Here is an 18,312-nt window from a genome sequence, read left to right as displayed (position 1 = left end):
GATAGCTGAAAACATTTATTTCACTCAAAAGACAGTTATTTTGCAAAAATATATATTTAACAGTTTATAAAAAAAAATCATTGCTCATCACTCAAACTAAATAATGTTCTTAATTTCTGTAAGATAAATAAAACAACATAAAGCCAATATAAATGTGTCAACATAATACAGGGCAGTCAATCAGATTCTGTATTTAGTGGTTCGAAGGTGAAATCTGATTGGTTGCTCTGGAACATGAAGATATAAAGTTTTACTACCACTGTGCAGAGGTAATGTAAAGTAAAACAAAAAAGATAGTGTAAGTACTTGCATGTATATACAATGTTAAGATATTTTCTTAATTTAACACAAACACATATAAAACATTTTAAACATTTACCAGGTAAAAGCCTGGTAGAGTAGAACCCAGAGAATAATAAACATTTGGCCTTATTTAATAAAGAATAGGAGTTACAGGTAAAGTTAAGTTGTGCTTTTAACATGTGGAGCAAAACAACAGATTCATTTTATTCTTGCCATTGCCAATAGCATATACCGGTATATATTTTTTTGTTTTTCCTCCACACTTTTTAACCATGGGGTGCCTGAAACTACAGCCCTATATAAGTCAGTGTCTTCCTACTACAATGTGATGAATTTGGCCAATCCATACTTGAAAGTAATGAAAATATCCATGCTTCCGAAATCTGAATGGAGTGCAGGAAATGGGTGCATGTGGTGGCTACATACTTCCAACCATTTCAGCATTTCCCTATCTCAAGGCACATCTCCTGTGGTCCTATTTGCCAGGACATGTTGAAATCCTTGCAGATGGCGCCATAGGTATTCTATAAAGTATTACAATAATTAGGCTCTTTTTCATGTACCATGTTTGTGCCATTTTACAGAAATGAAGAGCTGCTGTGCAAGAGGAACACTCATAACACCTAATGGCACTGAGACAACCTTTATAATAATGGCCTGAGAGCTAAAAGTGAACAATAGGGTTTCATTTACAAAGGGGAAAAAATGCAAATGGCTTTGGAACAGCAATTATCAATTTGGAAGTCCAAGTTAATTTTGCATAGTAAGGTCAGCATTTATTACTGCATATTCCGAAGACAAGACATCAATGTATAATCCTCATTGAGCCTTACTCTTGCATTTTTTATTCTCTTCATTGAATAAGACCAAATGTATTGTCATTGCAATTAAATCCATAAACTACTGAGGTTTCCAAATTATCAAAATTTCAAAAATATTGTCAGTTTTGGCAACTACATTCACTTTAAAACAACCAGGTTGAACAACTAACTAATTGAGCAGGTTTAGCAGCACTTGTATATGCTCCATAAATACAGGTAAACCACAAACTAAATAAAAAAAGACATCTTTTCATAAAATCTAGTCCTATTTGTTACTCATTTTTTGTTATTTTTTTTACATCACCAATGCTAAAATATGTAGCAGGCACAAAAATATTGACAGTTGTAAAGGTTGAGCTGCCCCTTCTATGTTCTGAAATTTGGTGTTGGTAAATGAAGCTACCGATTACTTTAACGGGGGGTCAATAGGGAGGCAAAAAGGGACAGGGCCAAGCAGTCAAAAAGTCTAAAAGTGCACAAAGAATTCGGGGTACCCGGAAAAAGGAGTTCAGCCCACCAATGACTTCTCCTATAAAGAGAACTGGTCAATTTTTATAAGTGCCCTAGATCAGTAGAAGCTTATTGCTATCGTTGTTCCTTTGTTTTCTAGTTTGCCCTCTGGTACCTGCAACATTTGCTTATAGGGAGTTCGGTGTGTCTTTATATGCAAAGTAAACAAATTTACCAAAAAATGTTTTGTTCTGTAGTGTGTAAACAATAGGACAACCTATCCCCTACCCCCTTCCTTTCCTGTATATATAGTAGCACTAATTGCCCCTAACTGTGAAGGAGCATGCAAACACCTGACTCTAGCTAAAGCAATGTAAACCAATATTCAGTGCAATATATGTGGACCATTTTAGAAATCAATGGCATTTCGGAAGAAAACATTGAGGTTGTGAATTCTGATTTTGAATTTGTTTCAAGCAATGTTTCAAGCAATGGCTTACTAAGTAATATTTGTGAGGAATGGACAGCTAGGAAACTATCAGCTTTTAAGGAATCTGGAAATGGCGGCACCGGTAAACTGATCTTGAAAACCATAGGAGAGGTTATGGAAAACAGTGTTAATTTTGGAGTTTCTCTCCATTTTTCTCCATTTCCCCATTGGTCTCCTCTTCACTCTCCACTGAGATAAATGTCAGTTGTTCACATGATTCCCCATATTCTTCCGAGGGCTGTGTTGGCAAGTTTGGGGAGCTACTGAACGGCTTGCTTAAGTACTGAAACACAAAACACAGTTCAATTACAAAAATGGAGCACACACACACACCACATTTTATACAGTAACTGACACTATGCTGCCTAATAATATGTTGGGACAAACATTTGTTCTAATTGAATTTATTAAAATAATGTACCTGTTCCGACTTACATACAAATTCAACTTACAGCCCCTATTGTATGTAACCCGGGGGCTACCTGTATTGTATGAGGATATACAGAAGAAAGAAAAGGTGGGAAAGAAGGAAGACAGACTAGATTAGATAGATAGATAGATAGATAGATAGATAGATAGATAGATAGATAGATAGATAGATAGATAGATAGATAGATAGATCTGGTCTCTGATGAATTGCTCACCTCTTTCAGATGTTCTGGGATAGAATATGACGGGAAGGATAAATATTTCCTACGTGCCGTAAAACCAAAATAGCAAAGTCCAAGGGTTGCACTCATTGTAAATAGCATTGTTGCAAGGAACATGCCAGCAATCTGCCACCATGGTGTTCTTCCTGTAATTCAGATGCAGTGTATGTATGTCAAATCCACCATTATCATTTCATTTATAATATAATTTTTTTTATGTCATAAATTCCCTTAGCGTGCAGCACTATTTCAATCACCCTTTTATTTATTTTTATGTATTTTATTGTTCTTTATAGATTCACTGTCCATTGAAGGAGCTCACAATGTATTTTCCCCATAGTCATTTTTTGTTTAAAAATAATAATCCACCTTTATGATTTGGATAGGAAACCCAGGTGTCCAAAGGAAACCAATGCAAACAGGAGAACATACAAACTCTGTGCTCTCATCAAGTTTTGGTCCTTGCAACCTTGTGTGAGCCACTGAGCCACCATGCCACCAACTTGTTTACTTTTTTTGCAAAAAATTTAAAATTATTCATGATTGGTTGCTATTATAAACAGTTCTGCACTGTTGGAGACAACTTATTTCTATAACAACACAATGAATGAGTAGGAGTAGGTGGGGTGCAGGTATTCAGATACAGATTCCCCTCCAGCAAGGAGAACAGTAAGCGGCACAGAGGTGACAACACCAAATCTCACTCCAGATCTCCTAGGACTAGCAGAGGCAGCAGATTTACAGATATAAAGTTACAAAAAGTCCAGCCAGACAGAGCTGACTTAACCAATCAATGGCGTGGCTTCTGCAAGGTAATGTTACAACAATACTGATAGTAATATTTACCATCATCTGTAGTTTTCCGACAGATTTCCGGGCTGAACAGTCCTTCTTTTCCAAAGGAAGAGATGTAAGCTTGTACTTTCAGGCAGTAGATGGTCCAAGTCTCCAGTTTAGTCAATGTTCCTGTAGATTGTGAGGTGTTCACAGACAGAACCTGAAAGGGATGAAACTTTTACTAACACAATAAATTTTTTGGCTCACACCATCAGTGTTGGGATTAATTTCCCATCGCAGTTCCAGCAAAAAGACACCCTTATTTTCTATGGATTTGGTTCACATTGGTAGGAAATGGAACATTATCGTGCAGCGCTGTGTTCCAAAAGGTTTCAGTGTAATGCATAAACCCTATGTAACCAAAAAGAGGAACACTATAGCACCTGTTGCCTTTGCATTGCAGCACTGTCCAAGTTAGGAGACACTATTCTGTGAACAAGCCACAAACAGGCATTCCAAGCAGTATTCTAAGAGTATAGGAGGTTATTTTTGCTATGGGGGTTATTTTTGTGCCATTATATGCTTTGGGGGCTATTGGTAATGCCCATGTGGTAACCACATCCACTTATATCCACACGCCCATGACTTTTTGCCGTGGCCCATTGTATCTTTAGACCTTAGGGCTGACATTATGTTGAGACACCCATGCCTAGACCTATGGCCGGATTTGTACTTTTTTCCGTACTAGGCCAACTAGCTTGTGCCCAATGATAGTGGAGTGGTTTTGGTGGGAAACCATGATGGTTGTGGGCAGGACAGCCCTATGCTTAGCACATTTATATAATATATTGATAATGTTACAGCCACAATAGCAGTACAAATGCCACCCCTTTTAGCCATGGAAGCCTAAGCCACAGCTTAAGTGGCCTTGTGAGTAATCTGGCCTTGTCTAGAGCTAAGACTCACTTCTGTAATTCTGTTATCATAACCAGGGGCCTTTACTACCGATTTTTAATTGAATGGCAATGGAATAGGAATTAGTGCGAAGGGAAGAAGTGCCATTTGATCTTAACTTAGACAAAAAATGAGGGCCCATGTACAGTCTTAATCTGGATTTCATGGCGCTCCACAGGGACACTGGGCCTGATCTAAAGACTGTTATGGCATTGCTGTTGGTTCATTTTAGACTGGGCCACATCAAATGGTAGCAAAATTACTTGTTTTAGGGTTGAGTTTTGGTTCAACAGTGCTTAGACATAGAGTCCTATTAATTACAATTGAGGTATACTGTTTATGTATCAAATGTGTTCTAAAATTTTTAAATATTTGTCTTTAAACTTTAAATATTGCCTAAAAATAGAACACCATGTTTAAAAAAAAGTACCAACATTCTTAAAAAAAAAGATTTAATTTATTGTACAAAGTATGCAACTGCCATGATGTCAATCATCACTGCTGCTGACAGAGGTATTTTTCCATGTTCGAAGTCCATGGTCAGCTATGTTAGCTGGTTTGAGATAACAAAGCTCCCTAGTGCCCATGAACCATGGCTATAGTGGGTATAGTACAAACTGATTACATATGTTTGGATCATTAGGTGATTATCAGAAATTACTACTGCATGCATACACTTAATGCAAAAGTAGTCATGGGTGCAATGGTTGCACTAGCATAAATCCAAAGTATAGGTGTACCCTTAGGATTAGTTTTTGCTTTTCTTTATTTTTCCATGCAATTCAATGGGAATAGATACCAGATCTCTAGCAATCACATTTAAAAACATGCATGCAGTTCCTTATTGAGTTATTTATAAGAATTCTTACATGAGAAGGGTCCTCTTTCTTCCAGTAGAACACTCTGTAAAGGAGCTCACCATATTTTGCCTTTATGGAGTCTTTTGTACTATCAGATTCAAAATAAGGACCAGAGAAACTGATGTCCATGTGGCCAGACCTGGAAGAAACAAGGACTTCTGGTGGACCAATCACGGCTGGAAACAAAAACAAAACAAGATTAATGTAGTACTACAATTGAGGATAGACTCTGTTACAGTGCAGCAACTGAAATGAGGTACTATTATCATCATGAAGACAGCATGTGAAACCTTGCAAGTAGATAGTTGTGTTCTATGAACTTTGGCCAACATTTATGAGGAACAGTTGAAGTTTGCTACTCTTTTAATGTTTAAGCATGGAATACACTCCCTGGTGTGCACAAAAACAGTTTGCAGCAACAATTGTGCCCAATTATTTAGCAAAGGCATTGGGAGTGGAGATACAATGTACCCAGGATTGTGTGGACTTGATAAAAATAGCCAAGCCTAGCAGATGGGCCCCATACCATGTCCTTTTAGCCTAGAAATACAAAACTCCTTACAGGATTGTACACAGCCTGGGTAGACAATCATGTAGAGGTGAAAGAAACATTCATACCACTGTGCCATTATAGACATTGACCTTTGGTGATCTCCTCTATTTCCTTGCAAGGGAATACAAAGACTGAGCATGACACCAATAAGGAGAATACTTTTATCTGGATCTTTTAGTACACCAAACTACCAAGTTTACTGTATAAAGTTTCTCTGTTCTTCTTCAGGCTTAAACTGGTACAAATGCATGTCTAGGGCTGTATTTACCATAATGGAACCCATGAGTCAACCTGTCTGGTGAGCATGGAAAGGGGTCAACACCAAATTTCAACACATTGTTTTGATTTTGTTTACCTTTTCTAGCCCTTTTTTAACCCTAGTTCTAAAAAAGTCTTCTCAATGCATGTGCCAATTTAAAGACTAAAACATGTACCTATAACATGTACCTATTTGAGGACAGCGTCTGTTCACTGCGTGTGCCAGTTTAAAGAGTCCGCTTCATGAGTTTGCCAGTCAGCTCTATACATGTGCCAATCCAAAAAAGGGTCTACTTGATGCATTTACCAATTCAAGGACAGGGGTTGCATGATGCATTTGCGACTTTAAGGACAGGACATGCTTAACGAGTTTGCCAATGTGAGGACACGGTATGCTGGGTGCACGTGCCAATTTGATGACAGCGACTATTTGATGCGGGTGTCTATTTGAGGAAAGGGTTTGCTTGATGTGCCTAATCAATGACAGTGTTTACGTAAAGCATTTGCCTATTTTAAGACAGGGTATGTTCAACGCGAGTGGTGTATTGAAGACATGGTTGGCTCAATACATGTCCTGATTTAGGGTCTGTTTACTAAATGTGATAACCTAAGAACAGGGTATGCTCATTTAAAGAAATGTACGTTGACACAGTCCCTGCCTTCACCTTGGTACATGACCAGAGATGCCCATTATTCTTTCTATCCAGATTCTGTTCTGAGCTCTGCTTTTGCACCAATCTGAACGTAGATGTGAGTGGATAATATTTTTTACATATGAATCAGATTATCATTTTTGTTATATAGTAAGTCAGGGTGAAAAAGTCCTTAAATAAAAATACAAAAATAAACATACTGGAAATCTGCATTTTCCAGAACCAAAGATGCACAGCCGATCCAGAGGAAGGTAAAAAAAAACCCTTTTAAAAAAAAAAGGGTTCAATTTACTCCAACAGGGAAATAAAATCTTTGCTAATTCAATTAAGGAATCTAATGTTCCCTGGATCAACACTGGTGTCATTCCTTACTTTTTTACCCAGTTATATTCTGTGCTTCTAGAAAAGTCTGACAGCAGGGCGGCGAAAAAACTGAGATCAGCGGTGGTCGGCAGCTCTGGCTGGTGCAACCCCCAGCGGGGTCAGGGGAAGGACCCCTTCAGAGGCGCACCGGTCAGAGTGGTGGACCATGTCCCCCGTATGCATCACAGGCTCGAGGCGGTAGGTGGGCTGTGTCTCTGGAGGCCCAGACCTGCGATGGGAGAGTGGGTGGGTCCTGCTATTAGGACGTCACTTTGGGGGAAGTTTTTTTAGCCTTTGAGTGACACCCGGCTCCCCACACATGCGCAGTCCGGTGTTTGTAGATTTAGTGGTCTGCGAGTGGGGACCTCTGCTCTATAGAATTTGCATCAGTTTTTGACCTGATGAAGCATTTTGCAAAGCTGCAAAACAGCTTTAGCATTTCAAGAACAAGTTTATGGTTACTAACCACTACTAGTTACAAAGAATTGCCACAGTAGTACAAATCCTACCAATTCATCAGAGTGTGTGCAATGATAATTTAGATTACGACAAACTACATAAACATTTTTTTAATATGTTGTTGTTTGTCTTAGATTTGATATTACAATAAAAATATCTGTTTCTTAAAATGTATCTACAGTGTATGTGAACTGCCCTAAAAGTCTCAATTATGTAGTTTGTATATCCTTATCTCTTTGGGATGTCGGCAGTACTATTCATTAATATTTGGGATCCGACTACCAAGTTCTCTTAATAATTGAGATTACCCCAAATATTCATGAGATCCACTCAATCACATCAGCTTGTATTCAGAATATAGACTTACTTTCTGCATAGGGATCAAAGTGTATTACCACTGGGTCTGACTGTTTGTCTCCCACTAATGCAGTCACTGTTGCATTGAATTTATAGGTGATGACTGTTAAATCACAATTCAGGTGCTGAGTCAAACAGCAATTTTGGTATTCTCCAGGGTTTCTGAAATCACTGCAAGAGAAAATATTGATTATAACTTAAATTGTAATTTCCCTAAATGTGTTTCTTGACGAAGTACATACACACAAACAGAGAAATTCAGCAAAACGTCACCCCAAGGTAAAGCTAAACAAATGTGAACAAATGCCCCCAATGCCCATCCCCTTACCTTCATACATAACCTTTTATAAAGCTGCCAGGGGAGATGTGCAGGGGAATAGAAAATCACTAGAGTGGCAACACAGAGTCTGTTGGGGCTGCGAAATTACAGCCTGCAATCTCAGAGATACAGAGAACTTGCATAAAATAAAATCCTAAGCAAAAAGTCACGTGTTAGCAAGTAATCATATAGCGTCAACATAATATGCAGCTCTTTACAAAGTCCATTGTCATATAATAAAATGAATGGGCTGGGTAAAGGGTGTCTTTAAATGTAGTTTTTACATGTTTTTCTATTTAGCATTCATGTATTTATAAATAAAAGATCGTGGTAATACAAAAAAAGTGTTTTTTTCAGTATGTGTTGGACAGTTCTGTCTAGGGATTTTATTTTGGCATTGCTGTAGATAAAAAGATAAAAAGCACATGATGTGGTCACCATGGGTATCACATCAAAAACTAACAATAGTCAGCTATCCAAAACACTTGTATCCCGACACGTTTCACGGATGAGACCACTTCTTCGGGGGAATAGAAAGCAGTGTAACAGGTTAAAACAGATCCCAAAACAAACCCAGTAGCCTGAGTACTGATTCAGCATGTGCAACAGTGCACCAAAATATAATACCTTCTGCTCTCGATAGGCGTCAGCAGTATAAGTTCAAGTATCTACTGCACTCCATAGATAGAACAGGGCTACACCACTGTAAATATGGTGGAAAGTTTGGAAAAGGCACTCTAAACTCTGATCTGATGCTGCGTCTGTATGCACCTTCAGCTGACAGGCGAGCCGCCTATCCAGAGCTGATGTTATTTAATATGGTGTACTGGTACACACGTTTAATCAGTACTCAGGCACGTTTACTCAGTACCCATACTTGTCACCAAAACTTTCCAGCACCCAACTATGTACATCTACAATCCTAAGAAAAACAGGTATCATCAGATCAGGCCTCCTTCCTCCATTGCTGAATGGTCCAGTTCCGACACTGAGGATCTGAAGAACCCCTGTTTTGTGAATTTACACCAAACAATCTAGCTTTTCAACCTCCGGTCTCATTAATGAGCTTTGGGAACCCCTAAATGGATGTTTGTTCACTGGTGGTCACTCCTTGGACTACTTTTGGACATACTGGGAACACCCCACAAGACCGGCTGTTTTGGAAATACTTAGACCCAGTCCTCCAGCCATGACTATTCGGGCCTTGTCAAGGTCACTTCGATTCTTAAACTTGCCCATTACCTAACCCAAGAACTGTCTGACCACTTGCTGCCTTGTAAAGCCAAACCCTTAACGTGCCACTGTAACAAGATAATTACTATATATACTCAATTATAAACTGACTTTTTTTTACCTGAAAATACAGGGAATGTTTGACTCAGATACACACCTAGGGCACAAAATGTGTCCATCACCGCTAACATTCAAAACAAAAAATAATTAATGTGAATAAAATACATTTATGGTGTGTTATTTGTAAAAAATGTATTTAAAAAAGGAAGAATTGAAATCACACAAGCTTGGTTTGTTTATTTTTTTCCCTTTTTACAGGTTGAAGTGTTTTTCAATTTTGAGTTGGTTATGATGGATCACTTGCTCTTAAATGATCTTTTGCGCAATATTGTTGGCTATCTGTAGATGGTGCTGTGTCCTCGTGTAAAGTGTGTAACAAACTTGTGCCTCTGAATGCAAGCATTTGTTACACACTTTACATGTAGACACACTGCCATCTTGTGGTGTGATTGAGATTTGTTTTCTAATGGCATTCTGAAGCTGGGCATTCATCATAATGATAGTCAACAATAGTCATGTTAAGAACATTTAATATTTGATGCTGTGTACCTTTTCTTGTAACATAGAAAATTATGATTTAAATAATGCTATACAAGTTGATTTGCTTTTTCTAGGCTTTATAAATTCATGGTGGACCAAAGGGTAAATAAAATGATGAGGCCCACATTGATTCTGGATACAAATATGCAATATTGACACATACGTTTAATGAGTGCTACTAAAAGAAAGCTTACAGTCGAAACTGCACGTGATATCTTATATCTTCATCTTCCTCGAAGCCAGGTGGGGGATTCCATCTTAGAATATTTTTCAAGTTTACAGAATCCATTCTGACATTGGTCGGTGGAGGTATCTTCCCAAAACCTGCAAAATAACACAAAAAAAAGCAAAGTCAGCAAGCTAATGGAAAGAGACATCAGTACATTATATACAGAGTGCTTTTGTTAAAGGGTGAACAAATTTATGGAAAAGAACTATTTTAAAAAAAAAGAATGCATGAAGCTATGTGCATTCCTTTGTGAATCCTGATCTGGGTTGTAAGTGTATGCTCTGCAAAACTGGCAAAGATAGATTATCATAGGTGATCCAGCAAATTTAGAATTAATCTGGTCCAGGATTGAAAACATTTGCCATTCAGTAGTAAATATTATGTAAAAAAATCTGTTCCAGGTTTGCTGGATCACCCAGGTTTTTTCATTCTTCCAGTCTTGGAGAAGTTTAATAAACCAGGCCCTAGGTGGATACCAGGAGGCTGCAAGCATTTAGCATCCCTGATGAAAAAAAGTATTAAAATTAAAACATTTGTAAAATTCCACAAAACACCGGCACATGTAAATCATTCAAATAACTTATATAACTCAAAATATTTCAATAACATAACTTTTCTATTATTATAAATAGCTTTACATCTTTTTCACTTACATTTAAACATTTAAAACATAAGAAAAAATCTAGTCCACTTTTTCAAGAGGAAAAAATTTTTTTTAAGAATTTCAGGAAAAAAAATATTTTTCTTTTTGAAGAAGTGCACCAGATCCACATTTTGGCACATTTGTAACTTTTGTTAGAAATAATCTCATTATTTGCCTCTTATTTTAATTAAAACATTTGACAATTATTTATGTGTCTTAGCAACATAAATGTGATTCACTGAGGGACATTTTCATATTTGTGATGTGTTAACGTTTTGCCATGAATAGGCTGTCAACACGCCCTAACATGTCTTAAAATGCAAATACCCCTTTATTGTGAGGCAATGCAGGTGTGTTGCCTTAGGGTGCCATTCAAAACGATAGGTGCAGCAACACATGCTACCTGCATCACCACAATGTGTAAGAATTCTGCCTTAAGGTTAATATTTACATCTACTTTCCTTTTCCCCACAGTGGATTCTTGAAGCTGGATAACAAGTTTTTTATCTTGTGTTTTTGTAATGTAGTTTAACATTACTTTCTCAGACTTCCAACTCACATACAAAATTATCACATGAATACATTTTTATATTCTTTATATTTTGTGTTAATATTTTTGTGGACCAGTGCATTGCCTAGGCATTATAAGGATGGTTGTAGTAGGGTTTCACATTAGCAAGCTTCGGCTGAACCAATCGTTGTAATATTAGGCCCCCAGTCCCAATATTCCCTTTTGTGTCTGGAGCAAAAGAAATGTAATCTCCGGTTTAGGAAGGAATTCTTCACTGTAAGTGGAAAATGTGGAATCGGCTCCCTTAGGAAGTAGTTTCAGTAATATAGATAGCTTTAAGAAAAAGCTGTACGTTTTTCTATTTGTACAGAATATAACTGGGTATTAAAGCTTTAAAGTAAAGATAACAGAGACTGTTGACCCAAGGAATATCCAATTGACTCAGGGAATCAGGAAAGAACTTTTTGCCCTTGTTGGAGCAAATTGTACCAAGGGTTTTCCTTACCTTCCTCTGGGTCAATTATGTCCATGAGGGTTTTTATCTGGGATATGTTTATTTCCTTATTGGTTGAACTTGATGGACTTTTTTTCTTTTTTTAACCTAACTATGTAACTTCAAATTTTTACCCTTCCAATCACAATAAGCCATTATCTGCTAAACCATACGAAAGAATGCCATACCTGCTATGCACTTGTGGCCGCTATGCACTTTCCAAGCACAAGTTGAATCACTTGACAAAAAGTAAATACAAACTACTTGACAAAAGTAGTAGAATACAACAAAACTAAGTAAAACAATAAGGAGGGTACACTGGAGAGGCTCATCTGACCCTTCCCAAATCCAATGTAAACTTACACTTTAAGTTAGATTTGGGGAGGATCAGATGAGTTCCAATATATTTTGTTGTGGTCATTATATTAGGAGTTACAAATGCTAAAGCCTGACACAGGTCCGGCAATTCTTAGACTACATGGCAGGTAATAGTCACCCTCTTCCCATCTACAAAACATCTACATTTTATAAAGGATCGAAAGTGCACCCTTTAACAATTTGCAGGCGGAGATTTATTTCAGAAGGGGACAGTGTCCCTTCTGCAATAAAACATACTTACCTGCCTGATTACTATCTTAAAAAATCTCAGTTCACCCTGGCTTCCCCTGCTGCTGCTGCTGCTGGGAATGAATGCCATCCTGGCTCCGAGTAAGGTGTAGAGGAATTCCAAAAAGTGGCTTTTAGAAAGCAGCTCAACCTCTTCAAATGAGGTTCAGTTTGGTGCTTTGATAAGGTGCTATCCATTGTCATATTCCGCAAGATACACATACAAAGAGCTGAAAATAGAACAAAACTAAAGGGGACATGTTCACCAGGATAAAAAATGTTGGGTTGTGCCCAGAACAGGAAGAGAGAACAGAATGAATCTTCCACACACTGGGATTTCCCTCATTTTAGGATTTTTCCTCTGAAGTCCTTTTGTGTTTGGGGAAGGAAACGTCTCCCTAAGGTTTCATTCCCACAAGTGAATTTCTCACGCATTTCCTGCTTGGTATAAATTGTACTCTTTGCTGGAATAATCAGATAAATGTCATGACATTTAACTTGAAGAATTTCTGATGTCACAGACTAGAAACCGGTATCTTGTGTCAAGTGACAATAAACCATTTTTTTCCCACTGATGCCGCAGAGGAGCAAAGGTGACTCAAGAAAATGAATATTTCAAAAACTAAGGCTGTGTACACAACTGCAATTTTCGTCGTTGGAAAAGATCTTTTGTGATCGTTTCCAGCAACACAAGAACCAACGAGCCATTCTGTTCTATGTAGAGGGAAGGAGGGGGAATGAGAGAACGGCACCTTACTGCACTCTTCCACATGTGGTTCCTTTTTGTCGGTTATTCGTATTTCTGTGAAGACACATCCATGATCGACATTGTGTGCTGGCTGTACACACGTCAGATTCTTCTTGAGATGAGCCTGACCGCTCTCATCAAGCGAGAATCGTCTCACGTGCTTACATAAACTTAGAATTTTTACTTCACATAAAAGGGTAGACAACAAAAAGTTTTGTTTGTGTTTTTTTAAGTGCAGCACCGATCTTGATGCTCCTTCTGTATATGCCTGAGCATCAATAGGGAACAAAAATTGTCTAGCTCACACATGCGCAGTGAGATCGGCAAGTTTTTCCCCAATCTACATCACCTGATTATGCGCTTGTGCAGTGCAAGATCGCTGACATAGGAAGAAGAGCCAGGAAGGAGAGAGGAGAAGATGACGGTGCCTGGTGCTCCTTCTACGTGGGCCGAAGCCAGATATCAGAACGAAGTGGGACCCAATGAAAGAAGCCTCCCAACAGACAGACTGATCTGTGGAATTGAAGGTAAGTGTGATTTCTTTGTTTTGGGTTCATTTTGGGTTTACTTCCACTTTGGGCACAAGTTGGTTTTTCCAGACATGGATAAAATCTTTTTAGAAGACTTGGATCCCTTGTTAGGCTTTTATGACTATCTATGGCCTCATTGAGGAAGATCTTCCTTCACATTCAGGGCACGATTTAAAAAAGTTCTCCAAAGGCTGATACACTGTCATCAGTGAAGCTGGGTAATCCAGCAAACAAGGAATGCATCTGGTCCAGGATTCAAAGCATTCAAAGCATTTGAAGAAATACCAAATGACTTTCAAAAAATCCATTCCATCCAGCCTGACTGATGAAAGTGTATCCTCTCCAGCCTTGGAGAGCTTTAATAAATCAGTTCTACAATATCTATGACACTGTTGTCAGTTAAACAGAAAGGAGTTTTTTTAAGCAGGAACAAGGAAAGCCTTACAGCCATGCTTTACAATTTATTATGCTCATCCCCGTGCAAAGCCATACAGTATATGACTACAGCTTAGTATTATTTTCTGCTCTAGGTCACATGAAAAGTTATCTTATAACAGATACATATATATTTTTGAGAGTGAAGCAATCAACGAGAGCGATAGCAGGTAAGAGGCTTGCACCTGCAGGAAACATGTCAGCAAAACTTCCTGTCTGCCTAAAAGGTGTCAGACATAACAGGAAGTGTAGTGAGATCACAATTAAATTAACGTTATTAAATGAAGAATTTAGAATTAGGCGTCGGATAAGCCTAAAAAAATGATTTGGGCGAGAATTGAGCTTTAGCATGAAAATAATATTCATCTTGTTGGGGAAACAATAATACACATAGGACTCCTTTTAATTGTGGTCTGATTTATTAAAGCTCTCTAAGGCTGGAGAAGGTGGACTATCATAAGAGGACTTGGATGATCGAACAAACCTGGAATGGATTTCTTAAAAAAACAAACCATTTGTTATTAGTTGGTAATGTTTTCAATCACGGACCAGATCCTTTCCAGGTTTGCTGGATCACCTATTTTCACCCATGATAGTCTATCTTCTCCTGTCATGGAGAGCCTTAATTAATCAGGCCCAGAGTTTTAAGATCAAATATATATATATATATATATATATATATACAAAGACCAACATTTTTTTTGCAGAGGCGTTAAAAGCAAACCTGGTTCCTCCCCTGTTGCCGTTCCGAGTGGAATAGGATTTTGGCCTGCCAATAGGGCATCAAGTATTCTGAGTCCAGAGCAGGCAAAATCTCATAAATAGAACCTCAAATCCCTAACTAAAGTGTCTTCTTATAGGGCTGTACCTGGTAGGGTGGGTATGCCCTTTTTGTCCAAGCACTGAGGGTAAGAGACTTGGAGAAGATAAATTTAATACTAACGTTGTCCTATACGGGTACCTTTTTCACCTACAGTACGTATACTAGGTGGTTGGGGCCTGGTGACCATAGGTTGACCCCCCATTTTAGTGATGTGTGTGTGGGGGGGGATTAACATCTCCTAAATTGAAAGTTGCTTTTTCTAATTTCAATGCATACCCTAGAAGATGCAGCAAGACATCACAAGTTATCTAGCCCAGCCATTCTCAGCCAAGGTTCCTCCAGAGGTTTATAGGGCTTCCTTGAGCTGTGGCCAATAGTTCTCCCATCTGATGGTGCCTACATTCCTGGTTCCAGGCCTATTGCCACTTGGCAGAATCACAAGCATGGCACTGATTTTTCTAGCTGTCTATCAGGATGACATTTGGGCTGCCACTGTAAGTGGGACATTCTTCTCACTGACTGTCATTCTAATGACCCCCCAATATAGTATTTTTAGCAAAAGTTTCCCGAGACCTGAAATTTTGCTTAAGGGTTATAGTGCCATAACCTCATATGTACCACAATGTAGTCACACAACCACATACCTATAGCAAGGTCCTTCCTGTAATCACACCTTACTGATAGGGGAGAGAGACATGTTTTAGCTTAAAATATGTAGGCTCATGACACACTCCACCATGCCATGCCCACATTTTTCCAGCCATAAAAAATTAATATGCAAAAAAACGACTGATTAAAGCAGGCATGGGCAAACTACGGCCCAATGAGGATGTTTCCCTGACCCTTTGGGTGTTCGGCAGCTCAGGATCCTGACCTGGCCAGAGCCGCAAAACACGTCCCCGGATATGAGCCTGCTATGGGAGAGTGGGTGGGTTGTGTGCAGTGACACAGCCTGCCCACTCTCTCATCATAGGCTTAGATCTGCGATGGGAAAGTGGGCGGGGTTATGTCATCATGACGTCACGTTCAGTGGCATCATTATGGCATAACCCTGCCCACTCTACCATCGACCTGGCCCCTCTGGCAATTTTTTTTTAGATTGTGGCCCCTGACTAAAAAATTTTGCCCACCTCTGGGTTAAACCGACAAGTACTTTTTTTTTTGCATTTCATTTATATCTGCATTTATATCTTTACATTACATTTTTTAGAGGTATATATATCCACCCAAAAGTAGGGGCAACCAAGAGAGGGGACTGAAAGAGGGAAAGACCTCTCCAAATCAGGGGCAGTTGTAATGTATGAAGAGGGACAGTCCCTCCAAATAATGGACTATTGGACGCTATGAAGGTGGACAATTCCTCCTAATCAGGGGCAGTATAAAGAACAACAATCCCTCTAAATCAAGTATAGCTGGGAGGTACGAAGAAGTACAATCTCTCCAAATCAGAAACAATTGTGAGGTATGAAGAAGGACAATCCCTTCAGTCAGGAAGAATTGGATAGTATGAAGAGCAATGGTCCCTTCAAATCAGGGACAGTTGGGAGGTGTGAGGAGGGACTATCCTTCCAAATCAGATATAGCTGGTATGTATATTAAAGTGAGATCTCTCAAAATCAGTGTCATTTGGGTGGTATGAGAAGGAACAATCCCTCCAAATAAAGGACAGTTGAGAGGTATGAAGAGCAGTAGTCCCTCTAAACCAGGAGCAGTTGGTTGATATAAAGAGCAACAGTCCCTTCAAACCGGGGACAGTGGGGGGTATGAAGAGGGATAGTCCCTTCAAATCAGGTATAGCTGGGAAGGTCAGTCCCTCCAAATTAGGGGCAGTTGTGAGCTATGAATAGGAACTATTCCTCTAAATCAGATAAAACTGGTATGTTTAATGAAAGGGCAATACCTTCAAATCAGGGGCAGTTGGGAGTTATGAAAAGGGGCAATCTCTCTAAATCAGAGGCCGTTGGGAGGTATGAGGAGGAACATTCTCTCCAAATCAGGGGCAATTGGGAGGTATGAGGAGGAACATTCTCTCCAAATCAGGGGCAGTTGGGAGGTATGAAGAGGGACAATCCCCCCAAATCAGGGGTAGTTGGGAGGTATGAGGAGGAACATTCTCTCCAAATCAGGGGCAGTTGGGAGGTATGAAGAGGGACAGTCCCTCCAAATCAGGGGCAGTTGGGAGGTATGAAGAGGGACAGTCCCTCCAAATCAGGGGCAGTTGGGAGGTATGAAAAAGGACAATCCCTCCAAATCAGGGGCAGTTGGGAGGTATGAAAAAGGACAATCCCTCCAAATCAGGGGCAGTGGGAGGTATGAAAAAGGACAATCCCTCCAAATCAGAGGCCGTTGGGAAGTATGAGGAGGAACATTCTCTCCAAATCAGGGGCAGATGGGAGGTATGAAGAGGGACAATCCCTCCAAATCAGGGGCAGTTGGGAGGTATGAAAAAGGACAATCCCTCCAAATCAGGGGCGACACATTGTAAACAAACCCGAGCTCTCATTTAGCCATAGCTGAAGTCCGCTCACCTGGCCGACATAAACATAAAAAACATTACAAAAACACATACCTGGGATAAAGAGACAGAGGAAGACCAGAATGGCGTACGGATACATTGTGAGTCCCTTTGTGTCCTCTTATGCTAAATATGTTGCTTTTTTATTATCACACTGAACAACGACACTGTCACTTCCTCATTTTTACAGTTCGGGGAAAGTACAAGGCAGGAAAATACTACAAAGCAAGAGGGAGGAGACAACTGACAGATTGCAGGCTCTTTTCTAACCTTGCACTGCCACATGGCGTCTCCGCAGGTTCTCACCTGGTTTGTGCACCTGAACATATGGTGTGTTATCAGTTCCTCTGGTGCAGCCAACATAATTCCTGAACATATTTAGGAACAAGAATATAATATATAACAGTTTACCAGTCCTTCCATATTGTGTGTGTTTACAGGTAAATATTCTGCAAGCACTGATAAATGAAGCATATTGAATTGTTAGGTTTGGATATTTTGTTTTTTTCTGCACATTACCAACTCCCCTTGCCATAAACATCAAATATAATCTGAAAGAATAGAATCTGTAGAATAAAAGGGTTGTGTGCAAGGATCGCTCTATGGTTGTTCAAACTCAAATGTTAAGTACATAATAACAAAATCATTTTAGTGCACACAAATACAATAAAATCACCGG

At 39.1% G+C, this 18,312-nt stretch overlaps 1 protein-coding gene across 1 annotated transcript; it reads right to left on the bottom strand.

Moving 5' to 3' along the window:
* On the bottom strand, positions 1 to 17,845 carry IL10RB (interleukin 10 receptor subunit beta). The gene is made up of 7 exons (XM_072398245.1): positions 17,688 to 17,845; positions 10,295 to 10,424; positions 7,959 to 8,119; positions 5,315 to 5,481; positions 3,561 to 3,711; positions 2,709 to 2,860; positions 1 to 2,347 (listed from the first exon to the last, which is right to left on the bottom strand). The coding sequence occupies exons 1-7, from the start codon at positions 17,731 to 17,733 to the stop codon at positions 2,192 to 2,194; spliced, it is 963 nt and encodes a 320-aa protein (XP_072254346.1). The 5' UTR covers positions 17,734 to 17,845; the 3' UTR covers positions 1 to 2,191.
* Between the last annotated feature and the right edge of the window lie 467 nt (positions 17,846 to 18,312).

Source organism: Pyxicephalus adspersus, chromosome 1 (genome assembly GCF_032062135.1).
Source record: "Pyxicephalus adspersus chromosome 1, UCB_Pads_2.0, whole genome shotgun sequence".
Lineage (NCBI taxonomy): Eukaryota > Metazoa > Chordata > Amphibia > Anura > Pyxicephalidae > Pyxicephalus > Pyxicephalus adspersus.
Note: the sequence above shows the minus strand (reverse complement) of the source record. Positions and strands in the feature narration are given on the sequence as shown.